This window comes from Lithobates pipiens, unplaced genomic scaffold, assembly GCF_037356315.1.
Source record: "Lithobates pipiens isolate NorthernLeopardFrog02 unplaced genomic scaffold, aLitPip1_a1.2 Scaffold_13, whole genome shotgun sequence".
Classification (NCBI taxonomy): Eukaryota; Metazoa; Chordata; class Amphibia; order Anura; family Ranidae; genus Lithobates; species Lithobates pipiens.
Window position 1 is genome coordinate 236,140,403 of NW_027507718.1, and position 16,071 is coordinate 236,156,473.

General features: G+C 40.6%; 1 protein-coding gene across 14 annotated transcripts in view; it reads right to left on the bottom strand.

The window, feature by feature from the left end:
* PTPN13 (protein tyrosine phosphatase non-receptor type 13) overlaps nucleotides 1-16,071 on the bottom strand; it is a 413,328-nt gene that overhangs the window by 149,751 nt on the left and 247,506 nt on the right. For all 14 annotated transcript variants that reach the window (XM_077476384.1, XM_077476379.1, XM_077476376.1 and 11 more), the window contains 3 exons: nucleotides 12,892-13,030; nucleotides 5,691-5,843; nucleotides 2,976-3,158 (listed from right to left, as the gene is read on the bottom strand). In XM_077476384.1, coding sequence (XP_077332510.1) covers nucleotides 2,976-3,158; nucleotides 5,691-5,843; nucleotides 12,892-13,030 — 475 coding nt within the window. The remainder of the gene's footprint in view (nucleotides 1-2,975; nucleotides 3,159-5,690; nucleotides 5,844-12,891; nucleotides 13,031-16,071) is intronic.

Below are 16,071 nucleotides of genomic sequence, written 5' to 3' on the forward strand. Positions count from 1 at the left end.
ATATACTGTACATATGCATCCAAAAAGGGATTTGTTGAAGCAAATCTCTACACAAACAGTTGTATAAATAGCTGAAATACATGCATCTTTCTGGGTCTGCTAAAAGATCTGCAAATCTGTACAGCCAGTCCCATGATTCACACACCTTTGACACACTGCACATCTAAGCGTGAAACACTTTATTGTTCAGCAATGCAGCTGCTCATGTCGCCTATCTACTGTGGGTTCTAGTTTCCCCTTTATAATTGCTGTATTCTGCATAAAAAAAAAAAAGATTTAAGTGTATGTATATTCAAATCTTTTTATTGTGGTTTTGGATTGATTGGTGCGGGGTTAGATCCGCTATCAATTTTTTATTGTTGTCTTTGTGCACGCAAGGTCGATTCACTTTCTCCAGTTATCCCAGTGACCATTGTCACAAAGGCAAAAAGTGATGGGAAAGCTAAATTTAAGAGATGTCACCAGAATGGGTGGGGGAGGGATGATCCAGTGACAACTGTCAAAAACTCCATTTCTCTTTATTTTTGGAGATTTACTTGCACTTCCTGTTGTGTTTCTAGGATAGGAAATGAAGAGGATTTTTACCAGAGGCACAAACAAAAAATAAAACCGATAGGGGTTTTAACCCTTCTCTACTATGTTATACATGCACACGTACAAGTTCCTTCCAGGGACAGATTTTCCAGAAACCTGTGGCTGTCCCTGAAATATTTTTTATTCTGTGGAGGACAGGGAACGATCCAAAAATCAAAGATAATAAATTGCAGCTCTAGGAATGAAGCTGAGCGATAGTAGTGTACCAGGTTCCCAGTGGTGTTTGCGGATTATCACAGGCGGGTGCATGAGGATAGACAGGTCCAGTGTGTTTTACTGTAAATGAAATATGTAAATCAGCAGGTGTCATAAATCCTATCAATCAGCAGTTCCAAACCCCATTCATGTGACTTTATCTTAGTACAATGTGTGGAAGGAGGACAAGAGCCACCATCAAGTGGCAGGACCTGTGTTCAGGCAGAGTTTCTGATTGGCTTGTTCTGTTATAAGGTCACCTGTTTATGGCACACACTCGACTCTACAGAAGCGAACCGAAGCTTAAAAGGGACATTGCAGTCATAAAAATTAAGTGCCAATATGGCTGGGTATCTTTTAAGAGGCAATGCTCTTTTCCTAATGCCCTATTTGTAGAAATCAAAAAATCTTTTAGCCATCATGCAGTCTTGTTTGCTATAAGAAGGTCCTATAGTTAGCAGCTCATGTATGAGAAATTTTCAACAAAACACAGAACATAAAATGCAGTATGAACTTTTATTAGGGACAAATATAAATAGAACAGTATTTTATACATGCATAATGACTCATTCACAAATGAGTGGTTTAGCACATCATCGGCCCAGCATGATACTATTGGTTGTAATAACATACCTGTTTTAAGTTTATCTGAAATCCATGCGATTGTATCCAGGTTGCTTTCCCAGCATTCCCCAAAACTACAGTACTATATGCAGCAATTTAGGCGTGCTTTACATAGAATGCAGCAATAAGTGTCCTTTTTAGGATACCTTCACCCTACTCAAACCGCACTTCATAGCATACTTTTCCCAGCACAGATGTGAAGGAGCTCTAAGAGCCCATAATGCAGAATGCAGATCAACTGCACATCACATGCAGCTGTCAAATTCTCAATAACCTCAGAAATGACTCAGACATCCATCTGATGCCATCAATACAAACCCAAACCTCGTTGATACAGGCCCTAACTACAAGACAATTTATGAACTTTAAAATGCTTTAAAACTAAATCATATCTTTATTAAATATGTATCTAAACTCAGTAAAATGCAACCAAAAGAGTTGTAAAGTATAGTTTTATTTCTATATGCAAAATCTTTGTTATTAGGAGAATGTGATGAGCCATACGCACATCTGTCAGACAGCTGCATCAGCTTATAGCAGCTTCCATACAAAAAAAAAAAAAAAAAACAACCAAACACATGAATCATAATTGACCAACATACCAAAACAGACTAACAGATGTAAAATGAATCCGTGGGCACAATAATATAAATACTAGCCCTTGTTTGAAAAGTTAGGACCACAAGCTTAAGTCTGATAGTTTTATGGTAGTTCTGGAAGTTTCACAAACTAACTAGTCCACCATTTTCACACATTAGTCACACTATGCAGGGTCATAACGAGAAACTATGGAGCCCCATAGCAAAAGAATTAATGAGTCTCCCAACAGCATGTGTCCATAGTGTAGAACTCGTGCACAGCAGCAATGGATCAAGATCTGTCTAAGGTAAGTATAAGGGGGGCCACATACAGAAGGCTTTTTACCTTAATGCAGTGAATGCATTAATGTGAAAAAACTTCAGCCTTTAGAAACACAAAGTTTAAGGGATGCCTCATATCTGTCTGAAAACATTCAAACCATGGGATGGAAGATATGAATGGCTTATGTCTGATTTTGGAAGTAAGGAATGTGTTATTAAAATGCCAAATGTTAACTACCAATGTTCATGCCACAAAAAATATTGCAAAGTCACTAAAAACGCCTAAAAATTTTTGCAAATAAGACTTACCTTAGACTAGTGGACATCACTAGGCCTCTCTTCCAAAATGTAAAGTGGAAATGCACAAAAGCTTTTAAATTAAAAAAATCATTGCAAGAGGAATTAATGGGGGAGAAGATTGTTGCACAAATCCTGAGAGGTTGAAGAGTTGGTACCACGGCAATAAAGAATAAAAGTGCTTTGAAATGTTTATCTATTGAAATGTAGAATTAAAAGAGGAACGTGAATGAATACTAAAAAAAGTCTGGTATGCTTACACTAGAAAAAGGGGTTAAAGGACATAGAAATGTCACAGCAGGGATACTTTGGTGAACACATTTTTCAAGCAGCTGTGGACCAGAACAGTCTGTGTCCAGTGTACAGCAATTATACATATTCTGGAACCAATAATTTCATACTTACAGTAAAAGAAATCTTCTTTGTTTCTCTCCATGGGAATCGCAGCACTGGGGTCCGTGTGCCATTGTGCACTTCAAAGATGAGGACTCCCTTAGGACACACCCCGAGGAGGATGCCAGTTTGAGACTTCTTCTCTGGGAGCACTCTATGGAAATGAACCCCATACTCCGTAAGCCTCTGGCACACCTGACATAAGAAAAAAGGACAATTGTAGGAATAAGTCTAAGGTTCATCAAGAGAAAAAAGAAACATGACCAACTTACACATTCTATTGCATTTACGTTCACAAAGAATTCTGTTGATGTTATTCATGATGACCGTGGACTAGCGTAGGGGCAGAAGTAGAAATCACATAGCTCTATAGCACAATTTTATGGGGCAATCCTCCCCAAGCAGAAAAAAATCCATTGAAAAACAGCCTACGGTAATTACTTCAGCCATGCTGCCCGCACAAGGCATGATCTACAGCAGGTATATTGTTTTTAAACCAGAAAAAAAATATATGCATCAAATATAAAAGCAGTGGGCAAGCAATGTCATTGGTCCCATTCACATCATTTCATTGCATTGACGCATTCATTACAAGACACTAGGCGCGCTGTGTTAACATTCAAAACCAATGGAATTTCAACGCACCTGCCAAGGAGTGTGCATTTTCGCTCAGAGCAGCACGTGACAAAGCAATTAAATATGTTGTGCAGTGGTGCACTGATAAAAAGTAGTGCATGCATACGCACACATACAGTGCCTTATAAAACTATTCATACCCCTTGAGTTTCCACATTTTGTCATGTTACAACCAAAAACGTAAATGTATTTTATTGGGATTTTATGTAATAGAGCAACACAAAGTGGCACATAATTAGGAAGTGGAAAGAAAATGATTTTCAATTTTTTTTACAAATAAAAATCTGAAAAGTGCAGCGTGCATTTGTATTCAACCCCCTCTACGCTGATACCCCTAACTAAAATCTTATGCAACCAACTGCCTTCAGAAGTCACCAAATTAGTAAATAGTGCGCAATTTTATCTCAGTATAAATAGAGCTGTTTTTTGAAGCCCTCAGAGCTTTGATAGAGAACCTTAGTCAACAAACAGCACCATGAAGGCCAAGGAACACACCAGACAGGTCAGGGATAAAGTTGGAGAAAATTTAAAGCAGGGTTTGGTTATAAAAAATATTCCAAGCTTTGAACATCTCACAGAGCACTGTTCAATCCATCATCCGAAAATGGAATGAGTATGGCACAACTGCAATCCTACCAAGACATGGCCTAAACTGAAAGGCCGGGCAAGTAGAGCATTAATCAGAGAAGCAGCCAAGAGGCTTATGGTAACTCAGGACCCAGTTTAGGTAGGAGAATCTATTAGTCGTGCATTGCATGAAACTGGACTTTATGGAAGAGTGGCAAGAAGAAAGCATATTCATGTGTTAGAACAGCCCAGTCAAAGTCCAGACCCTAAATCCAATTAAGAATCTGTGGCAAGACTTGAAGCTGTTTACAGATGCTCTCAATCCAATCCAACAGAGTTTGAGCTATTTTGCAAAGAATAAGCAAAAATTTTACTCTCTAGATGTGCAAAGCTGGTAGAGACATACCCAAAAAGATTTGCAGCTGTAATTGCAGCGAATGGTGGTTCTACAAAGTATTGTCTTGGGAGGGGGGTCGTTGGTCTATCACATAAAATCCCAATAAAATACCATTTAAGTTTTTGGTTGTAACATGACAAAATGTGGAACATTTCAAGGGGTATGAATACTTTTTCAAGGCACTGTATGGTTTTCTTCGTGTCCCTGATAGGTCCCACACATACTTGTTCATCTTATGAGTTAAGTCCACCTAATGCAGCTTCCTGTGATATTGTGGCAACAATGCTGTACTATTCCTGAATTCAGAGCACAGTAGCCACTCGTGTACACTGTGCCTGCTCACATTCCCAATGTGGGCTGCAGTGCCTGGAAGGTGGAAGTGTGTAAGGATTTGGATCAATCAGGGATGGTAAAGAAATATTTAATTTTTGAGGCTTATGCATCACATAGTAAATGGATTTGAGACATGTTTGGACAGTCATACAGGAGCCTTTAGTTGTACTTTTAAAAGGACCTATGCTTCCTGTTTAGTATGACTAGCTACTCAAAGTATTGCATATCTTCTTTCAAGAGCCAGACTTCTGTTTACATTAAGGCTGAGAACTCTGGGAAGTAGTACTGGGGCAGGGCCTGTTATACATTTTGGAGGAGACTTCACACAAATTGTTTTTTTACACTATCCCCAGTGTTTGTTTACATTCACCTGTCAGTCAGAAATGCTGTTATGACACCGACGTGTCCTGGCTCCCCAACAACCAGGAGGAAGATGTCACATACAGCAGTGGTTATAAATACCACTGCTAAATGTTTTGTTTCATTCTGCACCCATTATTTTGACCATTCGCAAAAGATTCTCCATAGACTGCACATTGTAGAGAAGTCTCCATCATAGTGTTTTCCCTGCTGGTCGATTGTTCTTAGCCTAATAATTCATTGTCAAATGTTCTTCAGCTATTTTTCTCTTAGGATTGAATGCTAGTGGTGAAAATATTACATACATATTACAAACATTACAGGTATTTATTACATTTTCACCAATGTTGAGACGTAAAGCACATTTTTAAAAAAAGTCTTAGCCTATATATAGCTTTAAATCAGGCAAAAGAAAGAATATGAAATGTGATTACTTTCAAGAATTCAAGTTCTGTTTCCCTCTCTGAAGCTCCTGCGTATGTGCTGTGTAGCCTGGACAATTCCTCCTTCATATAAGACAGATCCATTTTCTCTATCACTCGAACAGGGAGATAATGTTCCAGTTTAAAATAAGCTAGACCATGAACCTAGGTAAGAACATGTTACTTACATGTTAGTTATATGTTATGTAATACAATGTTGTATATATTATACATATATTGTACATGTAGCAGCAAAATACGATGTAGCTAAACAGCAAGTTCTGAAATTATATAATGAGAACAACCACTATAATTATTTTTGGAAGAAAATAAATGCAAAACAGTGGACATAATTTAAGGCACCTGCGAACACACCCTTGGATGAAAGAACCCCAGGGGGTGCCCGCAATTAGCTTCATGTAGGCAGCCTCATTGCCTCTCCTCCACTCTGCTCACTCCGAAAATCCAGCAGGACCTGCCTACACAGCCCAAGAGGGAGAGAGAGAAAGGGGAATGCGCTGCTGACGGAACCAGAACAGTAGCACGCTCAGACTGATCTTCTTCCTCTTCTCACGCCAAATCCTTTACTAATTTTGCACCCCTAAGAATTTTTGGCCAACCAATCTCCCCCACCCACCAATTGATACGCCACTGGTCTTGGTAACCAGACGGTATGTAATGGGAAATTGCCACAATGTAGACAGACAGCAATAAAAGCTTAAAATTATACAAAATACCGCCACTGTCCAAACACTGTAAAGTATAAATAAATACTGCTCAAGTATAATTGCACAGTGAATAATATGGCCCAAGTACATTTTGTACCAAGGGATAAACAATGAAAAAAGCCTCATACAAAAAAATGTATAAATACAAAAGATAACTTTATTAGAAAAACAAATAGAAACATATGTTATTCAAAAATAGACACACTAACCATGCATTGTATACTGCATATGTATTCAAGAAAGGCTAGAATGAGGATCTGCCAATATAAACAATGTGGATCCCCATTGTGACGGGGCAGGAGAGAGAGATCTGCTGTTCCTAGTGATCTGGAACAGCGATCTTTCTCTACTCCATAGAGTACACTTAACTCCTTGATTGCCCTGCCAGTGTATTTATACAGTGATTGATACATTTGTATAGCAGTGATTTGATCAGTTAATTTTTATAGCACTGATCACTATCATTATATAATAAATTATTAAATAAGGCATAGAACTGGTAATGGATTCATGCTGCTGGTGAGGGTAAAGGGGGCATAAAAAGAAGCAGATGCATGGAGACAGCCGTGGCTCCATCGGCAAGAGAATGAAATACTTGTTACAAGACATATTTATCAGGGAAAGAGATCTGGATTTTGGTAAAAATAATCTCAAGTTAGAAGTAATGTTCAGGATTCTGCTGGTTTGCATTGACAGTTTGGCTTCTGTCAGTTTTGGATAGGGTTCAATATGAGGATTTCAAGACCTTCTCCCAGTAATTAGGACTGCTTTACTGTCTGTGGATTTCACCGGTAGGCAATTAATCCATTACCAGGTCTATGCCTTATTTAATTATGATATAATTTATTTATAATATAACCTTCATCCTAGGTGGGTTTTGTATAGGTGTCATTATGCCTTCCTCTATGGCTTCACCAAATGTCCTTATCCAGTTACCCCTCTGATTTTGGAACCCAATTTGTTATTGGATTATTAGAAACTCACCAGTATTAAGGTAATTGAGACTTGGAGTTGGCAAGCAGGCCCATACATATTCGAGATTGATAATATATTTTTATATGCATATCGGTTTTCGAATGTATATTGTCTTTCCTGTTATCAATTATCTAAAATATATTGTTCTTAATGATCATACATGCAGTTCTTGACTAAATGTCTCCTGAGGAAGCCATTGTATGGCAAAACATGTAGAGAATCGTAATCTACTGCTCCTTTTCCATCTACCGTATGGATATATTTGATGACAATGTCTACATATTTTAATGTCTAAATAAAATTTCGATTTTTTTTCACATTTTTGTATTGTGTTTTTGCACCCTAAAAATCCCATTCTGTCTCTTTTCTTGTTGTACTTACCAAATTATGGGATGTGGTGCTGATGATTATCAGACACTCTGCAGCCTTTCTTATATCTAGTCAACTCATTTGTCCCTCTCTTTATTAACCACTTCAATACCTTAGGGCATCATATGACGATATAATTTTTTCAAGCCAGCGATTCTGTGCCGCCGCTTGATCGTTCTTATAGGTCGACACCCCCTCCTCCCGGCTCTGCCATCTGGGGCCCGGAGAAAGAATCGGCCGGCGCTGGATGACGACGATAGAGATTTCCGGTGACCAGATAGTCATCTCTATGACTGTCGGAGAACTGGGTGCGATGTTATGACGTCACGCCCAGGTTCCTGGAAGTAAACAAAGCCGTGTTTGCGGCTGTCAGCATGAGATCGGTGATTTATTTTCTCAATCTCATGCTTTCCAGCCTGAAGGAGAGATGTGGGGTCTTATTGACCCCACATCTCTCCATAAAGAGGACCTGTCGCACACCATTCCTATTACAAGGGACGTTTACATTCCTTGTAATAAAAAAATAATAAAAATGTAAAAAAAAAAGTGCAATAACAAAAAAATTAAGAATTTTTTTTTTTTTAAAACACCCCTGTCTCCGGTAGCTCGCGTTCAGAAGCGAACGCACATGTAAGTCCCGCCCACATATGTAAACGATATTCAAACCCCACAAGTGAGGTATTGCCAAATGCGTTAAGAGTGTGTGCAACAATTCTAGCATTAAACCTCGTCTGTAATTCTAAACTGGTAAACTGTAAAAATTTTCAAAGCTTCACTTATGGAGATTTTTAAGTACCGAAGTTTGGTGCCATTCCATGAGTGTGCACAATTTTTAAGCATGACATGTTGGGTATCGATTTACTCAGTGTAACATCATCTTTCACATTATACAAAAAAATTGGGCTAACTTTACTGTTTTGTTAATGATTGTGCGAATACCGTGCAAGATAAAAAGCAATGACCACCATTTTATTCCATAGGGTGTCTGCTAAAAAAAAATATATAATGTTTGGGGGTTCTGAATAATTTTCTAGCAAAAAGAAATTATGATTCTTACATGTAAGAGAGAAGTGCCAGAATAGGCCCGGTATTGAAAGAGGAAGTAAACCCTTCCAAACAACTTGGACCTATAGGTAAGCCTAGATTAAGGCTTACCTGTAGGTCCAAGCAATATCTCCTAAATGGTTTAGGTTATATATATATGGTTTAGGAGATATTTGCCCGAAAATGGGCACCGCTGTCTACGGCGCATGCGCCGTAAAATAGAGAAGATACCCCACTGCTAGATCTCAGTGATCATTCTATTATCAATGACCTAGCAGAATTTTATGATGAGACATTTCTTAGAATTGGATTGGCTCACTCAGCATTTACCTACTTCCCCCCCAGTTCAACATACCAACTTCAAACCAAAATCAATATTAAACCCAGTACACAAAAAAGGTCCCTACATAAACACCTTTTATCAGGTGGTGTATGCAGACCTCATCAAAATGTGACAAACCAGCACAAACTCCAAGAAAATATCCAACCTATCCACGGCTGAACGAACAGCACTAGACACACTGGCCAAGAACGAGGACATCATCATCAAAGCTGCACACAAGGGTGGAGGTATTGCAATTCAAAATAAAATGGATTACATAAAAGGAATCCCTGAGACCGTTGTCAGATACCAACACCTAAGTTAACTCAGCACCCTCTGCCCCGTTTCACTCAGGAAGCTACCACATGAGCCCTTCAGGGAGAAATTATTTCCAAATCAGAGTTCTCTTTTCTCATTAAAAGTTTTTACAAAACTCCGTATTTTTACCACCTGCCAAAAATACATAAAGATATCAATACCCCACAAGGACGGCCCATCGTTGCTTCAATGGAAAGTGTCACCAGTGGTTTTTCCATGTGGATCGCTTTTTACAACCTCTGGCACAGAATCTTCCATCATACATTAGAGACAGTACACATCTACTGGACTGAACCCAGGTACATATGGGCATCCCTGTATGTCACCTCCCTTTACATATCCATTCCCCATGATGTAGGTCTGATGGCAGTAGAACACTTCCTATCCACTGATCCACTTATCAACCCACGGCAAGCCCACTTCATACTTGAGGCAACAACTTTTTGCCTCATGCATAATTACTTTGAATTTGAAGATCAGTTCTAGCTAAAAACCCAAGGCACTGCCACGGGGGCAAACTTCACCCCAAACTACGCAAATCTAATGATGGGTTATTGAGAACCCCACCACATCACACACAACAATCCCTTTGCTGCCAACATCATTTTTTACAGGTGATCAATGATGTAATAATCATCTGGGATGGCACCATGGAGAACCTCACGCAGTTTGTTTCCCGTTGTAATAACAACTTGGCAGTCTTTCACCTTCGTAGCGGACACTGACAAACTAGCTTTTTTCGAATCTAGAACTTTATCACAGTGGCACACAAATAGATGCCACCAACGATGTGAAACCCATTGCAGGAAACTCATACATACACTTCCAGAGTTGCCACCACCCCAGATGGAAGAACAATATCCCCAAGAGCCAGTTCCACAGGAACTGACGCAATTATACCAGAGATGAGGATTACCAGACCCAAGGCCAACTCTTAACTCAAAAATTTCTGGACAAGGGATACCCCCCAGCTCTCGTAGATGATGATTTTCATCAGTATCAGGCTAAACCCAACACGCCAGAAGGGCTCCAGCCAACAAAGTTTACCACCCAGTTCCATGACTGCTACAGACAAATGGAAAAAATCTTCATCAAGAAATGGTCCATCCTGCTGGAAGATCCTTATCTGGGTTCCACCCTAAGATCCAAACCCAAAGTTTTCCACTGCAAGGCCAAAAATATCAAGAGCCAAATTGCACCAAGTAAGATCCTCAAACCAAAGCCAGATCCCATTCCCCACAAACCTCTGGATCCCACAAGTGGGCATGTTTCAATGCAAGAAAAAATTATGCATATGTAAAAAAAAATGTATATACAGACATACCGTATTTATCGGCGTATAACACGCACATTAATTTTAGGAGGGAAGTTTCAGGGAAAAAAAATTACATTTTAAATAGGGAACTTTTAAGCAAAATAAAGGTCAGTGCCCATCTGCAGCCTCACCACTGCCATCAATACAGCCTGATCAATGCCCATCTGCAGCCTCAAAAGTGCCATCAATGCAGCCTCATCAGTTCACATCAATGCAGCCTCACCATTGTTATCAATGCAGCAGCCTCACCATTGCCATCAATGCAGCCTGATTGATGCCCATCTGCAGCCTAAAGGGGACAGGGATGGGGGCATGATGAGCACTGACAGGTTACATACAGTGAGAATCTACTATGATAGACAGAACAGTGGTCCAATGGTGGCCCAGGAGACAGGACTTCCTATTACAGAGGTTGCCAAGTAAACAGGAGATTCTCACTGTATGTAATCTGACGGTGCTTGTCCCGTCCCCACCCTGTCCCCTCCGAGGCAGCTAAAATTTAAGTATTGGCGTATAACACGCACATGCTATTGGCACCCGATTTTCATGGTCAAAAAGTGAGTGTTATACGCCAATAAATACAGTATATACATATTACATGATCCATCATTAGGTGCACCCCACTTGGTATCCACACCATGAGGGGACACACACACACACACACACACACATATATATATATATATATATATATATACATACATGTCTTGTATACCAATTCAGGGGTAACTCAGCATCAACTTTATCATTACAGTTCATTATTATTAATAATTATTTACACTACAGCCTATGCCCCCTCCATCAATTCTTCATGTTTACATGCATACTAACCCCCCTTTTTTCTATTTTACTTGCCTGGTCCTTCCTACATGGTTAACCTCTTCAATAGGCTTCTATACATATAGAAGATAATTATGCTTCAAATATGTCCACGTGTATCAGTTTAAAAAAAAAAATATATATTTTTTGTCAATCCGAGACTGTTAACTTCTGCTTCACCTTGCTATAATTTATTTTTCCCTAAATTGTTTACCGATTGGTCTGCTGGAAGTTCTAGTTCCACTGCCACACCCACATGCTCTCCATTGTGTATATATAGCTGTCCTCCTCTAGAGGGCAGCAGGCCAATAGGAGGAGCAGCCAGCTCCGAGCACGTAGCCTTTCACCACTGCAGCCCTGATTGACAAGATTCCAAACCTGCCCAGGTCCAATCAGACACCGGTGACATCACTTTCTGTTCCATGGTCCATGCGGGTCAGTGTGGAGCTTCTTAGTTCCTTTGCTCCTGGAGAAACACTGATCCATTCCAGCCAGCTGCTCAATCCTTTCCAGCTAGCCAGAACAGCGGTGGGACCCACAGAGCCATGTGGAATGCCAGGACTGCATTTTATTTTGACGAGCATGCATCTTTGATCATCTTGTGTTTTTAATCTTATCCTATAAGTTATCATTTTAATACTCCTCTCAGGTCGGCACCTCCCCCTCCCTGTTTTTTTTCCCTAGATGGCACTAATCAGATCAGTCACGGGCTCCTGAGTGGGAAGGGAGACCCGGGAAAGGCAGTAGGAGGGGGGGGGGGTCCTCCTTCCGCTGCCTGTGAAGGTGATCGAGAGCTAGCTGAAGTAAAAAATGGTATGCAGCATCAACCACCTCAATACGGGCCATATATATTTTATTTATATATATATATATATATATATATATATATATATATATATATATATATATATATATATATATTATTATTAGTTTTTTTTTATTCATACAGCAGTGTTGAAGTGGTAAACTAATCTTCAGGCTTACAATAATTTTTTTAAACACACAAGCAAAAAACGCAAAAATTGTGCAGGCAGCAAAGGAGTTAAATGATAATCCACAAATGTTAGCCATCAAGTGAATCTATATGTGACTGCATGTGATATTACTATATATGTTCAATGGCAGGGAGTTTTATAAGAGTTGAGGCAAGAACAAGTACAGGTGTTGCCGTTAAATAATTTTTCATGACTCAAGATAAAAGGATATTACTAACGGCTGTGGGGTATACCATTTCACAATTATGTGTACAAACTTTATCAGATGGCTTAACCTGACTTTCCTGACAGGAAGCCACAAGTAAAAAGTTAATTGTTGCACACATACTTCTTGCTGGTAATCTCCATACTCCGCTTGAAGAGCCAGGGACGCCAACAGCAAGGCTGCTTCATCATCACAATATAGCCTTTCTTCTAGGATGTCTTTTCTTTGCTGCAGGTAGTACTGATGGCAAGTAAGGCTGTGCCTACAGAGACAGAATAGATATAAGGAAAATCCTTAGCACAAAAATAGGATTTTTAATACAGCTTACCTGTAAAATCCTTTTCTTGGAGTACATGACGGGACACAGAGCAGCCAAAGTAATTACTATGTGGGTTATACACCACCTATAGGTGAATGGACACTGGCACACCCAAAGACATGATGTCACCCTCTATATAACCCCTCCCATACAGGAAGCGCCTCAGTTTTGTAGCAAAGCATGTATATCCCAGCAAGAGGGTAGGGATCTCTGTCCCGTGATGTACTCCAAGAAAAGGATTTTACAGGTAAGCTGTATAAAAAATCCTATTTTCTTTATCGTACATCACGGAACACAGAGCAGGCATAGTAATTACTATGTGGGACGTCCCAAAGCAATGCCCTTGAGGGGAGGGAGACGCATATCAAAGCAGCCCGCCATCAGACATAAGGACCTATACTGCTGCCTGCAGTACACTGTGCCCAAATGCAGCATCCTCCTGTCGCCTTACATCCAACTGGTAAAATTTAGTAAATATATGTACTGATGACCAAGTCGTGGCCTTGCAAACCTGAGCCAGAAGCCTGTTGACGCACTGCCCATGAAGCACTTACTCCACTGGTAGAGTGTGCTCTAATTTGAAAAGGTGGCATCCTTCTTTTCAAGCCATAAGCCTGAATTATAACCTGAGGAATCCACTGGCATATAGTTGATTTTGACGCTGCCTAATACTTTCTGAGCCCATCTGGCAGCACAAAGAATCAGTCTTTCTTATCTGAGCTGTCACCTTTAGATAGATCCTGACAGCTCTCACCACGTTGAGAGAATGCAAAAAATTTTCTTCCGTAGAGCGAGGTTCTGGGAAAAAACGAAGGCAGGGAGACATCTTGGTTAGAGTGAAAACTGGACACTACCTTGGGCAAAAAGGTTGGGTGAGGACGCAACACCACCTTGTCCTTATGAATAATTAAGTATGGTTCTTTACAGGAAAAAGCTGCCAATTCTGACATTCTCCTTGCCGAAGTTACTGCAACCAAGAAAACCAACTTCCTTGTCAAAAGGATCAAGGGAATATGGCACAAAGGCTCAAAGAGTTGTCTTTGCAAGACCGATAAAACTAGATTCAAATCCCCTGGGCACAATGGCCGCCTAACTGGTAGAGTTATACGCGTTACCCCTTGTATAAAGGGCCGAATCAAAGAATGTGAAGCAAGCGGTCTTTGAAAAAAAATACTGCCAAGGCCGAGATCTCACCCTTGATGGTACTCAAGGCTAGCTTCATGTCTACTCCTAATTGTAGGAAGGCAAGAATTCTCCTTATAATATATTTTCGAGAATGCCATCTCTTGGCTTCACACCAGGAAACATAGGCCCTCCAGATCCTATAATAAATGGTCCTAGAAGCCAGCTTCCTTGCATTAATCAGGGTAGTCACCACTGAGCTCGAGAGCCCCCCGACCCGTTAAAATTTGGGTTTCAATAGCCAAACCATTAAATTTAGCGACTGCAAGGCATGATGGAACACCGGTTCTTGCGAAAGCAAGTCTGGAGGGAATGGAAGAGTCCACGGTTTTCCTACTGCCAATCTTATGATCTTCGCATACCAGGCTCTTCTGGACCATTCTGGGGCTACCAATATCACCGGCTTCCCTTCCTCCTTGATAGTGCGTAAAAGCCGCAGTAGGAGCTGAATTGAGGTGGAATGCATAAATCAGTGAAAGCCGATCCCAAGGGGTCACTAGCGCATCTGTCCCAAATGCAAGCGGATCCTTTGTCTTTGAGACAAAGCTTTCCAACTTCTTGTTGAACCTGGATGCCAACAGATGCCATTTTTGGCATATGGCTGAAAAAACCTTGGGATGCAGGGACCATTCCCCCAGGGACAACTGCTGGCAGCTCAAGAAGTCCGCCTGCCAATTCTCCACCCCTGGAATGAAGACTGCCGACAGGAAAGGCACATCCTTCTCTGCCCATGTCAGAATATGGTCTACCTCCCTTCTGATACCCCCTTGGTGGTTGATGTAAGCCACAGCTGTGTCATTGTCAGATTGTATCCTGACAGGACAACCCTGTAACGTGAAAGTCAATTAAATTTGAGCCAGATGCGCTGCCTGAATCTCTAGAATGTTGATGTGTATGGCTTTTTCGGTCTCGGACTACTTCCCCTGGACAATGGCCTCCTACAGAACCGCTCCCCAGCCCAAGAGGCTGGCATCCGTTGTTACCATCTTTCCGGTTACCAGCATGAAGGATTTCTCCTTCTGCAAATTTCTGGTCATCAACCAATTTAGACTTTAGCCCCCCATTTACCCTAGCAACCTCATACAAAGGCGAATGGAGAGATCCTTTTTTACCCTTGACCACACGGACCAGATCTCTTATAGACAATAAGAAAAAATAAGATTGCGCTATGGACAAATTTACCTGTTCACTAGACAAGTTTGAAATACAATAAAGTGAACTATGAGGGGTTAAAGCTGCCTGTGCTTGAAACCTATCCCTCTAAATGGGAATAGGCTGGAAATCTGAAAAGTAAGTTGAGCTTTGGCGCTAAAACCTTATTAGTGTACTAAAAATATGAATGCTAATACTCTGCAAGGGAGATGACGTCGCTCTGACGAAACGCGTAGGGCGTGGCCTAGGACGTGCACCTTACACTGCTATTCAAGCAGTAACGCCGGCGCAACCAATTTCATAGCGATTTGTCTTTTCGGATTTTGTGAGTAACCTGATTTTAATAAACAAGTACGTTTATACAACAGTATTGCACTATGGCTGTACTTCTGTTTCCCTTTATGCATAAACGCTAAACGGATCATTCACGGAAGGAAGAGTGCAAAATATCTCCACATCACAGCGGAGGCAGAGCCCTGAGAGAGCTGCACAGTGGCTCATACTGTGACTGCTTGGTTAACCCATTGAGGGTTTGATGTCTGGTGAGCGCATATATATATTTCTTCTCTAACACAGAGTGGCGCACCGGAAAGGAATCCAACCCTTTTACACCAGTCACCTTGCTTCACCTTCCTTATCTGACAAAAGTT